This window comes from Semicossyphus pulcher, unplaced genomic scaffold (genome assembly GCF_022749685.1).
Source record: "Semicossyphus pulcher isolate SPU_LCO1_2020_fin unplaced genomic scaffold, fSemPul1.0.p SCAF_4, whole genome shotgun sequence".
Classification (NCBI taxonomy): Eukaryota; Metazoa; Chordata; class Actinopteri; order Labriformes; family Labridae; genus Semicossyphus; species Semicossyphus pulcher.
The window spans coordinates 4,169,701-4,185,094 of record NW_027211715.1 but is presented as its reverse complement, the minus strand read 5'-3'; the positions used below and the strand labels follow the sequence as shown (position 1 = coordinate 4,185,094).

Genomic DNA, 15,394 nt, shown 5'->3' with positions numbered 1-15,394 from the left:
ACTTAAGTGTTGACAACATCATGGAAAGATCCCTACAGAGAGACCTCTTTGTTTCACCTGAAACAATCGGAGCAGGTCAGTGGCAAAAACAAGAATGAGTAGTGGACATACTTTGATCTGGGTTTGAGGATTACGTTTTGCAGCCTGTGTCGTCGTGGCTGCCGGCTGGAGCAATCCACTGGCGCAGTTCCAAAAACTTTTTGAGCCTTTTATCATTTTTACCCCAAAATACATAAGAAATAAGGCCCAGGTTATAAAAGCACGGCTGAGTCCCCTGAGGACTGCTTCACACGGCAGCTCCTCTTCAAAGGATTCACAACAACAAAGTCTCATTGATCCAACTTCACTTTCCTCTCTGTGATTCACAAAGAGCAGGTATGGAGCCTAAAGTCCTGATCGATAATGATTTTCTCTTTTCTCCACAGTTAAACCGACTGTGATAGACGTGGACATATTTGTGAACAGCATCGGGCCGGTGTCGTCAATAAATATGGTGAGTCCATCCTTTTCATTACAGCGGAAGTGCTCTTTTTTTTAACTTTCCACGGCGATGCTGACGACGTTACAGGAGTGTGAGCTGGCGCAGGCTTGTCTGAGTGAGATGACTGATTGATAAGAAGTGACTGTGAGAACAAAGATGTCAAACAGGGAGTTTAACTGCCTTCATGCTGTAAGAATCGAGGCTGTCTGTGCAAAAGAAGAGAGTCGACTTTATTATCAGTGTCAATTTCCTTATTAAGGATGTTCCCTTTTTAAACTTCTTTAATTGTCTGAATGGAAGTGAAAAAGTAGTTCCAGTTTTTACTTTATGATGATGTTCATTTAGAGTTGATTTTAAAAGCTACGCCGTATTTAAACCAAATATAAGTAGAAGCTAATATTATATCCATTTTTCTGTCATGAATTATTCTTGTTTAATTATGTATTTTGTTTTGTTTTCATTTCCTGTTCCGCTGATGTCACATGTGTTGTGTTCAAAATGCCATACTTTACTAGCAGTACGTACTGATTTGGCCAAAGTGTAGTCTGTAGTATGCAAACGAAAGCAAAAGCAAATGCCCCGATGTCGTACTGATTTGGAGAATATCTCCAGTATGCAACGGACCAGTCTACTTCGCCTACTGTATCCCACAATGCAAAGCGTTGTAACGTCAAAGCGGCAGTTGAAATGACGGACAGCCGCAGCATTCCAGCAGAAGGGGGCGCTATAGCTAAAGAAGCAGCGGTTATTGTTTACTTCCGCCTGGCGAAAAGCTCCTCCATACTACAGACTACCGTCGAATGCAGTATGCAGTATATAGCATGCAGTATGTAGTATATATATGCTACATACATGTAGTATATAGTATATGGTATGTAGCATATAGTATGTAGTATATAGTATATAGTACAGCATTTTGAACAGCCTTAGTCTCTTGTGTTGCTGTTCTTCCTTCCTTTGTTTCTTTTCCCGCCTTTGTGACTGTGTGCCCCGCCCTCATTGTTTTCACTAGTCTCTCCCCTCAGTGTATGTAGTCTTTGTCTTCTCCGGTTTCTTTGCTAGTTTGACTTTTGTCAACCCCTTAAGCAGGGTACACACTACAAGATAATTGGGCCGATTTTGGGCCCGATTCCCCCCTTCAGACAATCGTAAGCAAAGTCACAATTTTTGATGGTTCTGAAGATGATCTCTCCAGATGTTCCTGCGCTGCGAGGGATGTTAAGACTGGTTTTACTTCCCCCGATCTGCTCGGAAGGCCGCACTGTTTACAAATCGTAAATATTAAACATGTTCAATATTTATGATCCGTTATCCTGTAGTGTGGGGGGGAACCCCGAGGACAGCCAAGCACGCAGTCTGTGGATTGTCACGTGGAATGAAACGATAGCCAATCAGGACGCAAGCTGACTGAAGCAGGAAGCACAACAACTGCAGCCATGGCGGCAAAAGCAAACGGGGAGCGTAAAGTAACACGTACAGCCCGTGTTCACAACATCTCATCCACAGTTTGTTCTTTTTTCTTCCTGAATTTTCATCATTGCCAGTTCTTCCTGCCCGTCGTCGGCCATGTTTGTTTACTCTAAAGTCTCGTTTGACCACGAGAGTTTTGTGAGACTTCCAGTTGTGAGAGTCGGACTGTTTGTTGGTGAATGAATCTGTCTGAAAGTGTGTGGTGTGCTGTTTGGGTCATATCGCTGCTCTCCACACACTATAGGAACAAAACTGTTCAATCTATGATTACATATCGTCATGTGTCAGGTCTCTCACCTTTTCAACATCTGTTAAATTTGAAAAATCTTTTGGTGTGGGTCAGGCATTAGTCAATTGTTGTGAAACCTTTAGTCCATGGACGCAGGACTTCTGACCCACTTCTGCAGATAAAACACTGCAGCAGACATTAAATCACCCTCTTTAAAATTAGGTAACTGTATGAAATCCTGTGTGCTTCTCTTTCTGTGTTTCCGCTCTGTTGACATTCATCATGAGCTGCACGTTTTACAAAGTCGTTTTCACAGCAGCAGGTGAGCCGCGCGGGAAGGAGGCTCGTCATTAAAGACGTTACGATCAGAACAGACTAATGAGACCGACACAGCTGCATTTAAAATCTTTTACCGCAGAATAATAAGGTCTGAATTTAACAGAAGACGTGGCGTCTCAATCATTGCATTTGCAGGAAGGAAGCACCAGCGGACGTCTCTCTCTCTCCGTATGTGTGCTGCTTCTGTGACGAGCATGTGCGGAGACGCTGCTGCAGGTATGAGAGAGAGAGAACGCGAGGTGAGCGTGTCCAGTAGGTTAATCGATCATGGATGATTATCTTCATCAAGTCTCTGGTGTTTTCTCCTGTGAGTTTAGTTTAGGTTTATCTTGTGGATTCTCCTCGTGTTTCCTCCCTCTGTTGGATTTTTCGTTGGACCTTTTCGTTGGATTTTTGGTGCCAGGACTCTTCTTGTTTGTGCCTTGTTTTTGTGTTTAAATAAATCATTAGTTAAGTCTGCGTCTGGGAAAATAAAGTTTCATGATTAAATGATTTAAGAACGACGGCATTTTGACTTAGCGATCATTTGCAGTCATGTCTCGTGGACCACAGTGTCAGATGAAGTTTCCATGTCTTTGCACACAGCATCCTCACAGCAACAAAGTCCTACTGTTAGACACCCCTATCAGTGTGATTGTGACGGACAAATGATGTTTAATTTCACTGTCTGTGGAGAAATTCACTCACAACATTTTAGGTTGTCTTTGTGATTCCAAGATGGCGGTACGCAGCGGCTTTGCTCTCTAAAATATCGAACATTTTATCACGACTAAGTGCAGTTCACTGACTATTTTTTGTATATTTGCACTGAACTTTCATTGTAAATTTGTGCAATGACAATTTAGTATTCTAAATCTGGATGTATCTATTGTCTAATTGTCCCTCTTTACAAACAATATGTGTGTTGTCCAACACTGTCGCTGTGTGCGTATCTTTATGAGACATTGACTCAGGTTTGACTTCATGCTTCATTTTAAATCACAACAGTTTATGAGCCTGAATCATCCGATGCTTTAACTCAGAGGAGGAGGGAGGAGGGAGTCTAGGTTGGATAAGGAAATGGAAGGAGGAAGCAAGGAAACTGGATGAAGATTAGAGGACGAGGAGTGTGTGGGTGAAGAGTGGTGGAGGGAGGGAGAGGTGTGGATTTTAGAGAAGGATACAGAGGCTGAGATAGGAGAGTTTAGTTTGGAGTAAAAACAGATTTAAAGTCAGGCGAGGGCCAAACAGATCAGCTGTTTTCTGTTTATCTGATCGGGAACATTTCTGTGCATGCTGTTAATCTGTTCTCAGGTCTGCTTTAGAGCAAGTGGCCAGACTCTCATAAATCGTTCTAATCATCATTATTAATATAAAAGTAGGGCTGCACTTTTCCAGTTTTTCCTCCATCTTAACTGATTCCAATAACTGGACATAAAACGTCTTGTCATACTGCCCCTCAAAATAAGATGTAAGCAGCCCTTTAGTTCAGTTTTGCAGTGAAGTGAGCAGTAATACAAATGCAATGTCGGGTGACACTTTCAAACTTCATACAAGCCGGGGCGCCGATTTTGATCAGCGGTTAAATTGCGAATGCCATACTCAGAGGCTCAGACCTCGATACTTTATTTACAATTCAACGCAGCATGCTCAGCAAAAAAACGCACCGAGTCAGCTGGTTTTTGTCGCTGCGCTCGCAGTTGAAAATAGTTCAACATTTGAAACACCGCTGCGTTTGTCAATGTCACTTCTCCCTCACCGACCAATCAAAATCAAGAAGAAAGAAGAGCTTTGTCAACAACAACGGCGGAGGAAAAGCTAAGGGCCCGATCAGACAGGCTGTAAAATGCGAGGCGTTGGTCATGGGCGCTGCTTCTCAGTTTTATACGTACAACAATAATAAATGTGTTGTTTATGTTGCAAAACAGTTGAAGTTTTAAATAAGTATAAATATGAAGTTTACATAAAAAGGTGAATAATTTAACGTTAATGTTACTTAAATGTAACTAACGTACAGATTTTATTTCACATTTCAAGTTTGTTACGTAAATGTTTCAAACTGAAATCAAACACTGATCTCCTGGAGGAAAGTGTCACCAGCATCACATCACCACACTGTAAGTGAGAGTGTTCAGACATCGTGCTACAGAGTTTCTACAGTGTTGTTATCTGAAGCGTACTGACCAGGCTGTGGTATGTAACCTCCTGAGACCCTGCGTCCTCATACGGGGACATTACATTTTGGCTTCACTGAACCATTATATTTAATTCTACAAAACTTAGACCCGTTGGTCTCATTCATGGACACTTTGTCCACCACCCTGTGTTCACAAAAGCAAATTACACTGATCAGTGTACATTCAAGATGGCCGTGATCCCGACCAAAATTTGTTACAGTCGGTCTCTACAGAAAACTTGACCAGGAACAAAACCTCTTCAGATTTTATGATTGAAACTTGTTTATTTAATGCGTATGAACAGTTGTAGCTTGATATGGCAGACAAGGCCAGACAATGTACTCACATGAGGACATTGGGACTTTTTCAATGTAACACAAAGACAATTCTTTGGTTTTATACTTATTAGGTCCTATTAATCCCCAAAAGGTAGGAGAAATTAAAAATGCATACCAAACAAAAACTCGGGTCTCAGGAGGTTAAGCGTGAGATCAGGCCGCATGCTGAGCTCGTAAATGTCTCGGTACATGGGACATTGTATCCGTGACAGTCCTGTGCTTGATATTAGCATGTCTGGAATATTCAGTATGCATTAGCAGTCAGCTCTGTGTTGTAATTAAAATGAGTATTTTTAGTGCATTGAGAGCTACAGCGGCACTCAGACAGCCTCTCAGTGTGACGAGCTCATTTTAAGCCTCATTGTCGGGGAAGAATTCATATACAGTATCAGCTGTCACACTTGTATTGTTTCTAATTACAATGCAGAGCATAATGCAGGGTGTCATGACTCCTGCACACAGACGCTGATTAATTCTCTCGCTTTGGGAATAAACTGAGAAGAAATGTGGACGATCACGGGAATCAATTCAGCACACCTGTGGACGAGTTTCTGTTTTAAAATACAAAAGAAATGTTGATGTTGAGAACCTGCAGGACTGTAGGCCTTATAAGATGCAGGTGTGACTGCCTACACAGCGCCTGAAAGGTTTCAGGTGCTAATCTCTGACATTTGCAATGACATCACTTGAAGGCTGATCTTTTCATCCATCCTTTTTGTACCACTTTCCGGGCGTTCTCATGACAACATGGGATAGGTAGTTCTTGCAGCGTACTGTTGGCAGAGTGTTTACTTGGACACTGTAAGAACTGTATATCTGCACAGGAAGCATCCTAATAAGTGCCCTAAACTGACTACCCAAATGGAAAAGGAGCTACAGATGTCTGATCTCATCCTTAAACCTTATTGAAATTAAAAACAATAAATCAAATCCTCCGACAAAAAGAGAAAAGGATCTGTGGCTGTTGCATCCTTGTGATAAGTCCATCAGATGGATGCTGACCTGCCTGTCAACCTGCCTACTTGAGTGCTCTGTACATATGCACTCATTGAGCATGAGTGTAATCTTCATGCTAAATTTAGCAAGCTTGACGCACAAGAAAGGTAGACTCTGTTATACCTGTGAGGAAACAAGCTGCCTCCATCATCTCCACTGTAATCCAATGTGTCTTGTTCCTCGTGTTGTACAATATAAGTAATGAAAGAAATGTGAATAGAACTGCGGAAGTTAAATGAAAAGGGGCTGCACGGTGGTGCAGTGGTTAGCGCTGTCACCTCACAGCTAGAAGGTTCCTGGTTCGAACCGTGGTTCAGACGTAAGGGAACCTTTCTGTGTCGAGTTAGCATGTTCTCTCCGTGCATACCTGGGTCCCCTCCAGGTACTCCAGCTTCCTCCCACAATCCAAAGACATGCTTGTTAGGTTCATTGATGACTCCAAGGGCGGGGTTCAGACCAGCCTTGTTTAGTCCGACTGAACGGAACCCTGGAGCGTTTGTTTGTTTAGGTCAGTGACCCCGGAATCCAACTCAGGTGCGGACCAAACAATCGGACCAGGTCAGTTAAAAAAGACGGGTCTCGGTCCGTTTCCAAACGACCCACAGTCCGGTTTGATTCTGGTGAGGACGTAAACGGACTTAAAGCAGGACCTAATAAAGGAAGCAAAACATGAAACTGTGCATTGTAGTGTTTACAGGTGCTGACATTTGCAGATACACGCAGTGAGATGAGTAGAGGACAGACGTGGAGGAGCAATGAGGAAATATAAATATGGGCTGACCAAACAGTTTCACAAATGCTTGTGGAAACGCACGAGAACACAGAGGTGTTCAAACTGTTCAGTGACGAACTAAAGGAGATGGAACTGATCGATCTGTGGAACGGTGTCGGTTTAAAGTAAAAAACTCCGACATCAAAACATTAAAGTCTGCGATCATGTTAAGTCTGATTGATCAGTGTGCTCTCTCTCTTTGTTTACTTCAGGGAGTTTACCCATGTGGAAATTCTGACCAATCAGAGAGCAGTTTCCTCGCACTGTGTAGCAATTTGTAACAATTTGGTCAAACAGACTTTAGGTGTGAATGCGCCCTACATGTGGTGTCTCTGTGTGTCAGCCCTGTGATTGACAGGCGATCAGTCCAGGGTGTAACCCCGCCTCTCGCCCAATGACAGCTGGGATAGGCTCCAGCCCCCTGCGACCCTGAGCAGAATAAGCGGCATCGATGATAGATGGAAGTTAAATAAAAAGAAATATCCTAAAACGTGGATTGTTATAAATGTTTCTGAAATGTTTGTGCTATTTATAAAAAAAACACGTTCCCAAACACTGAACTTATTTTCACAGCACCTGAGCTGAAAAAACAGAAAAGGGGTAATAGCATAAGACATGTCTGAACAGCCAATCAGCTTGTAGCAAAGTCAGCTGGGCAATTCAGATACAAACAGTCAGCTCCTTAAATTGTACCAAAAGACAAAAGAATTCCATTCGAGCTTTATTTTGCACAGTGAAATAGCAAAATTACTTTTAAATATGAGAACAAATACTTTTAAGTATTGCAGCACTTTCTTTGATTAAACAGTGCAAGGTTTAGCGCCCCCTGTGGACAAAGCCGTACCTCTTATCTCTTTGCTGATTTTGTCCTGTTCATGCTTAAGTGGTGTTTTTAACAAAGAATCTCATCCTGCTTTCTTTAACAGTCATATGTATCACTCACTTTAATTTTTGCCCTGGAAAATGTAAACAAAGGCAGCGTGCATCATTTCGTCTGACACCTACTCCCCTGTCCGGCATTTAAAATGACAATATAGAAATAATCAATCTCGTCGCTGATGGTCTCGTTTGCTTTTGTAGCCTTCTTTCTTAACCAGTGAAAAACTCCTCACAGCAGCTTTAAATCAAATTCAATCATTGATGTTTGTTACATTTTGTGTATTTTCTTGTTGAGTTGTTAAAAATGTATGTAACAAAGTCTGTAAATGTTTTATGAGATTATTTCTGGTGACAAAAGTTGCATCAAACATTAAACAGAATTCTGAATAATTTCAACAGAAGACATGGAAACTGGGAATAAGAGATGAGATAGAAATGTATTAATCCTGAAGGAAATTATAGCATCAGATTATTCGATAAAAATACAGAATAACAGAAATAGAAAAAACAATAAGTGAAATATAAAGTGTATGTGTTAATGCAATAGAGACAGAAGAAGACAAGCACTAAGAAGATAATGCATAAGATAGAATCTTTAAAGATGTTTTCACAGACCTGAGTCGAGGCTGACGCAGGCAGAGCTTTCGAGAAGTGTTGCATACATTGGGGATTCTAGTTTAGCTCAGTCAGAGCAGGCGCCCCACATACAGAGGCTACAGTCCTCGATGCATGTCATCCCCCTCTCTCTGCTCCCATCGTTTCCTGTCTCTCTCAGCTGTCCTGTAAATACATTCAAAATGGCCTAAAAATACAGAAGTTTTGCTTCCAAACACGTAAAGTTACTTCATGAAAATATCCCTAATTAAAGCTCCTATGAGGAACGTTCTGTTTGTGCGGCTTTTGGCGCCCCCTGTGGACAAAGTCCTGTATATGTGTAAGCAGCACGAAAAATGTCATCCTGTTTTCTTTTAACACTCAAACGTATCGCTTGCTCTTGGTGGTTACAGGTATCAAAAATAACTATAAGATCAACCTTGTCGTTGCTTTTGTAGCTCATAGAGAGGCTGTCATGACATTGACAACAGTCATCACACCTGGTCTCCCTCCTGCTGCACATGCATCCTGCTACATGGTTAATAGGAAACCCGTCTACTATTTAATTCGCTCCTTATAGGCACAGTGACATGCCATAGATGACCCACTCAGCAGACTGAACGAGATGCTTGAAGAAGCAGAAACATATGCTGCTTTGGAGAAGGCCGCCTGTTTGTAATTATAAAGAAGACATTTTCATCCTGGAGGCTCTCGCCGTGTCCAAGGCTGCTCGGTGTCGTCCAGGAATCTCCTGCCAGAAGGAAAGTGGTGCCAGAGTGTCCCTGATGCTATTCTCACCCTGTGGAGGAGCTGCCCACACACAGGCCAGCACACTCTGAACACCAGGACAAATACAATATTCATGCCAGTTCATTTCCCTGTGTGTCAGCGAGCTGCTGGCAGGACTGCTGCAGCGTCCTCGCTTTTCTTTAGCTCCAAGCATAATATTAATCTGTAATGTTCCTGAAATTTGCTGCTTGCTGTAATTGTTTGGCTCACACCTGCTGGGAGAGGAAATTGCCTTGAATTTTTTTTTGTGTTCACTTCACGAAAATGGCTCTCTGATAGGTGGGTCAGCTGGTTAGTTACAGGATCGCTCAGAAACAGAAAGAAATGATGTTTTCACTCAAAAGCTCGAGTGAAACATTTAATTTTTCTGGATGGAGGATTCGGGTAATGAAGTCATCAGCATGAGGATCGTAATGAGGCTCTTGGTAACGCCACAAAAAGAACAGATCTCAGAGGAGTATTAATATTCTGCTGGTGTGGTTCACTCAGCATGTAATGAACTTATAAAAATATCCTTCTGTTTTACAAGTGTTCACAACTTTCATGATACCTGAGTGGCTCGAGTGCTGATCATCCTCACACTGTTACAGGCTGCACACAGGCAGCTGATCTGCAGAGGCACGACTTCATTTAAACTAGTGATGACTGACTGTTGGAGGCATGGAGGCAGATGCTGTGCAGTTATGGGAAAGAAGGAAAGATTCGGGGTGTACCAGGTGACATTGAGACTATCAAAGGACTCTGTTCGCCTTGATTAAAGCCTGACTAACATACTGGTTGAAATGATCAGGCCTGTCACAGAGACGTCAGTATCTGCGTACATGTTGTCCGATATGCTTTGATAGCAAACGGTGCTTGGGGTGAGTTTGAAATGTGTCATCACAGTTTGTCTAACAGAGTTTGCTCTGTTTATACAGTCCTCTCAGCACTGTCTGCAGCACATGTCGCAGAGCATCACAGCTCAGCAGACGGTGGTCTAGGATTGGCTGACAATTTGATAGTGTTAGATATTGTTTCAGAAAGTTATTTGTTCAGGAAAGTAGCCTTCTGTGTTCCTTTACAGAGACATATGGGTTACAAATGTTGCACAATCCACTCAGAAGAGATCAGTTTATGTTTCAGGGTTTCTCTCCAAAATCGACGTCAGTGTAAAAGTGGTGATACATGCACCAACTTTTACATCAACAGACAACGTAAACAACAACGAGCAACATGATCAGACACAGGGCAACAAGGCTCTCCGCACTCCTCCGTTCCTGTCACAACTACAGCGTTACCATAGCAACTCCTAGCAGGACCAGAATTTATGCTAGCTCAAACGACCTAATGCAAATCTGCTCACTGACAAATTTCACTGCAATAAATCATCTCAAATTTGTTTTTAGTTTATATTCAATTATTTTTACCTGACAGGTGTTCTCCACATATTCACTGACCAGAGGAATGTTTTATCAGTGTTCGTTCTCCTCAGTCCACTGCGCCTGGATGTCCGCCATTGTTCTGAATTTTTTCAGGCCCGAGAGATCACATGACCCAAAATCTGGGCTGTGATTGGAGCATTTCTGATGTAATGCTGTATGTTTACCACAAGGGGGTCGCTGTTGATCTTACATTTCCAGATCAGGGGGGGTTGACCTCTTTCAATATAAAAGTGTACAGCCGATATTAAACATTGACGTTGTCTGTTGATGTTGATGTAGAAGTTGATTAGTGTATCACCAGATTAAAACTCAAAAATCCCACATTGCTCTGGATCCAGTCTCAGATCCCATCAGCTCTAGTCTGACGATGATATAGCCTCTGGGGACACGGTGAACATGCCGGGCGTCTAGCCAACCAAGACTTCCTGTTCCGCGTGCTGCGTTGTTTACAGAAAAATAAACCGTTTTTCTTGTTAGTGACTTTAATTAACGGGTCTTACCTTTGCTGAAATTTCAACATCATGATGCAGATTAGTAAAATGTCCAAATGAAGCTTTGTCAGGTCTGTCCTCAAGAGGAGAAGAAAACTACTTATAAAATGCTCGCTTGTTGAACGGAGGTCGGATCGATCTGATGCATTCGAGAGAGTCGGGAAATCTGAACACTGAATGGCTTTTTAAGATGAATTCCACAGCGTTAGGGAATTTATCTCATGATGCATTTTAGATCTAGAGCAGATTGTAAGCTGTTAGCATGCAGATGTCTAAATCATCGTCAGATAGCCGCTGATGGGAGCTGGGATGTCGTTACGGTGCATTACGTTTGCTCTCCACACGGACTGTTTTTCCTGCATATGCAGGCTGCTGATACGTGATTGGTCAAACTTACACGGACTACAACAACGACAAGTGTACTACAAACAGAAACCAGAACACCTGCCATCCTGTAAACCCACGTCCCTGCCTACAGATTCGACATCTACATGTCGAATCTGTAAATAGAGATTACTCTGGATCTCATGTTGATGTGAATTCTTACATCCTTCTCAACACGCTTTTATGACATTATAAACTCTTTGTATGCACTTTATATTTAAGTGTATAGTAAAAAAGTCAAAAAAATACCACAATGCTGCTTTCATTTCACACAGACAGGACAACATTTTGATTGTCAAGGGTGTGTCTCGTGTGGAAGAGTATATGCATGAGACGCAGTTTGGATTATAATTTTTCAGACTATGTAATGAAATGACAACAAATGTTGACTTCAACCTTTGACACTGTAAAACAAGGACCCAGAATCTGTGATGTAATCCATTTTACATGTTCAGGTTTATCTTAGGAGGGACGCACCATCACGATCATCATGCATGTGTGAATGTGCCAAACAAAATGTGGAGGAGCAGATCATCAATGCTGAGGAGAAAAAATAGGTTTTGGTTGTTGACTCAATTAATTGCATTGATACAGAACATTAAAGGTACAATAAGGAGGATCTTTCCTTGTATTTTGTCAACTTCACATTCAAACTGGGCCCCTCCTCCCGGGCTCTTCGTCACCAGAAGCTCACTCTCACTCTCTTGTGCGAGAACACGCCCACCCCGCTGAGCTGACACCGACTGCACCACGGTTAGCTTCGCGCTAGCATGCTAACAGCCGGTTACCGTTGCGCTAGAAGGCCAACTCTGCATCGCTCTTTCGCCATGTTCGCCAGTCTGAAAGGGCCCAACTGCTAATTTGAACCACTCCCACACTCACCTATACGCTGTGATTGGCTCAGGGAACCACAGCAGCGCTCCTCATGAAAACGTCCCTTGCAAAGCAAAACAACAGAATAGATGCAGAGGGAAGGGTCTCACAAGGGTCTGCACACACACTCACTAGCACATGTGTAGAGGCCCATAAGTGAACATTTGTAAAAGTCTATATTTTATTTTTCTAGGAATATCCTAATTATTAGACCTTTAAAAAGTGTTTAATTGGTGACATTCATTTTCTACACCCACTTATTCTCTACAGGGTCATGAGGGGGGGTAGAACCTTTCCCAGCATGCAATTTACAGTTTCCAGCTCCCCTGACCTGAATGCAGTAGACTGCCAAAGAACCCACACATATTGTCTTGCAGCATCAAATCACCCACAATTAAAAAGTGACTTGGGGATTTCCAGCCCTTACACACTGTGTCTGTGCACTTGAGGAAAAACTCTCAGCAGCAGGTGTGTGATGAGAGTTCGTCTCCTCGTTCTAAGCGACCTCTAGCAGCCTTTAATGAGGGCACAAGCCGAGGCTTCAAGGCAACAAAGGAACATGACATGATGTCTCAAAGCACAGGACGGATACTGTACGCTCTGTGTGCCTTTTACTGCATAATCATAAAGAGTCCACTTCACACTGCGGAGCTCGAGCCGCATGCTTTGCCCCAGTTTACAGTATATCTGCCGCAGTGACCGGTGTAGGACCTCGGGGAACGAGTGTAACAGACTGTGTTTATTAAAGTAGAAATTTCAAATGTGTATGTTCTGGAAAATATACTACTTCCACCTTGAACTGTGGGAGGAGAAGACGCAGTGTTCACTGTTTGAGTTCTTTGTCTGTTCGGTTATGCAGAGCTGGAGAGAATTGAGTTTTAATGCGAGTCCTTGGTTTCAAGGTAAAGTCAGACAGAAGAGGAGCAATGATGGAAATGTACAACTGCAAAAATACAAGATGTTGTGTTGTTTTTATCCACTTTTTCCTCTTATACCTTGTCCATCCACCCAGCTGTAACATTTTTTAGACACACTGTGCCATAATGTGGTATAAGTAACAGATAATGCACGGCAAGGTGTTCGTTATTTCCTGATAATGGACTCTTTGATCCCGTTTATACCACAGACACTAGCCAAAGAAAAAAAAGACCATTGACACATATTTTCATGCTGTTTGCACTCAAAATCTAAAGTTTATATAATCAAAGTTATTTTGTTTTTTAGCTAGATATTCGACTGCAAACTCCTTAATCAAGTAATTCATTATTTCTGTTTCTGATGATTAGCCGTCAAGCCAGGTCACCGTGTTTTCTCCTTTATCGAGGCAGCTACGTCACATCTGGTTGTTTCTATTCCCTCGTGGAGGACGACAAAAAGTTTAAACATTTAAACTTTGGCGCTGATGTTGCTACCGTTATTGTGGCCTGCATTATACGCTGACATCGTCTAAGTTTACCGTGCTGCTCTCGTCCACTAAATAAGATGTGGTTTACTGTCTACCATCTGCCTGAATCCATGTGAACGCAGCATTTACACAATCCTTATAATAACAAGCTAAAGTATTATTCCGATACCTGAGCGCGTAGCGAGGCACACATTACCGGATAGCTTAACACGCTAACTTGACTGTTAATAATAATAACCTTTATTTGTAGAGCACTTTTCAAAATCAAAGTTACAAAGTGCTTTACAGAGGCAGCAATGCAAAACAAACAGGTCATGAAGTAAAACAGACAGGTCATAAAATCAAAGGCAGATATTAAAATAACAATTCATTTAATAAATATACAAACTTCATTTAAAAGAACTCTAAAGACATAAAATCCCTTTAAATTAATTATTAAAATTTAATTAAAATTCAAGTAAAATCCGGAAAGGCTCGCCGATAAAAGTATGTCTTAAGAAGGGACTGTTATGATGCTAGGTAGCTTCAATGATGTAGGAACGTGAAGTGAGTTCTCATAGAGCACTTGCACACTTGTTAATTGAAGTAACAGTGTTGAATGTTGTCAGGTTATTTGTAGTCGTGTGAAACTGTAAATCAAATATTACAAAGTTTCCTATCAAAAAAATGTACAACAAGAATAAAATATGAGCAGAAATTATTTCTATGAGCGTAACTGAACTAATTTACTCACAAACAAAGCTTCTCCAAGGCTTACTCAGGCAGATGGAGCTGGATACAAAAGGAGGTCTGTTCTCTGTCACACAAGAAAATGGCTTTCTCAATAAGCATGACCGAGCCGCTGATCACATGACTAACTATCATGTGACTCCAAACAACCAATGACAATGAGAACATTTAAAGTAAAGAGGCTGCATTCCACTACAATATAAAACAGAATATTTAAACAGAAGTAAATGTACTGAATGTCGACCGTACTTTCTGTAACTGACTTTGAATCGTAGCATTAGCTTTCTAAAACCTAATAGGATGGAAATTATTTTAAGCTTTTCTCAAACCCGTCAGGTATCGTTAAAAGTTAAAAGTTCAGCCTCGTGTATGAAATGGCAACCGATTGTGACGACTCTGAATCTGCACTTTCTACAGCACTTTAACAACTGTGCTGCTATGTACCCGGCTAATTACACTTTCTATAAGCACTTTAACGTACTGTGCTCAGGCTCCTGTTCCACCCTCATGTCTTTAATGTTTTATGTTTGTATGTTTTTATGTTATTTGTTCTTTGACTGCTGTCTTTTTGTGGTACCGACGCAGGCTGGGGGGAACGATATGTTGTTTTTTTTATGTACGCAAGTTCACAAGAAAAAGAACGAATCTCGAAATATATTTGCACACGCAAGTCAAAGACAAATTCTGCCTTTTGCAGGATGCATGAGAACATAGCGTAATGGTCTTTCCTTTAGCGAGTGAGCATCGTGTTAGCAGGATAATGCCCTTCAAGGTATTCTTAATCAGAAATGTACCGACTGAGAGGAAGAAAAGCGGAGGACAGCCTCCAAGTGTCCATACTGTCCTGATAATGGACTCCTCTCTGGCTGTTATCTCTGACCTTTTCCAGAACATTCTTTGCAATAAAAATATTGCTCACTCCCCCAGTAAACGGAACAAATTTTATGTGCGAATTATCAACACCAGCACTTCAAAGGTGTTGCCACACTCAGGACTGTAAATAGACTGCATCACTGGAACATTTTGAGGTTTTAATGGGCAACACGCA

The 15,394-nt window shown here is 41.7% G+C and overlaps 1 protein-coding gene across 3 annotated transcripts in view; it reads left to right on the top strand.

Annotated features, from left to right (window-relative positions):
• Positions 1–15,394, top strand: part of LOC138607171 (gamma-aminobutyric acid receptor subunit gamma-3) — an 88,657-nt gene that overhangs the window by 32,173 nt on the left and 41,090 nt on the right. For all 3 annotated transcript variants that reach the window (XM_069679739.1, XM_069679741.1, XM_069679740.1), the window contains one exon: positions 426–493. In XM_069679739.1, coding sequence (XP_069535840.1) covers positions 426–493 — 68 coding nt within the window. The remainder of the gene's footprint in view (positions 1–425; positions 494–15,394) is intronic.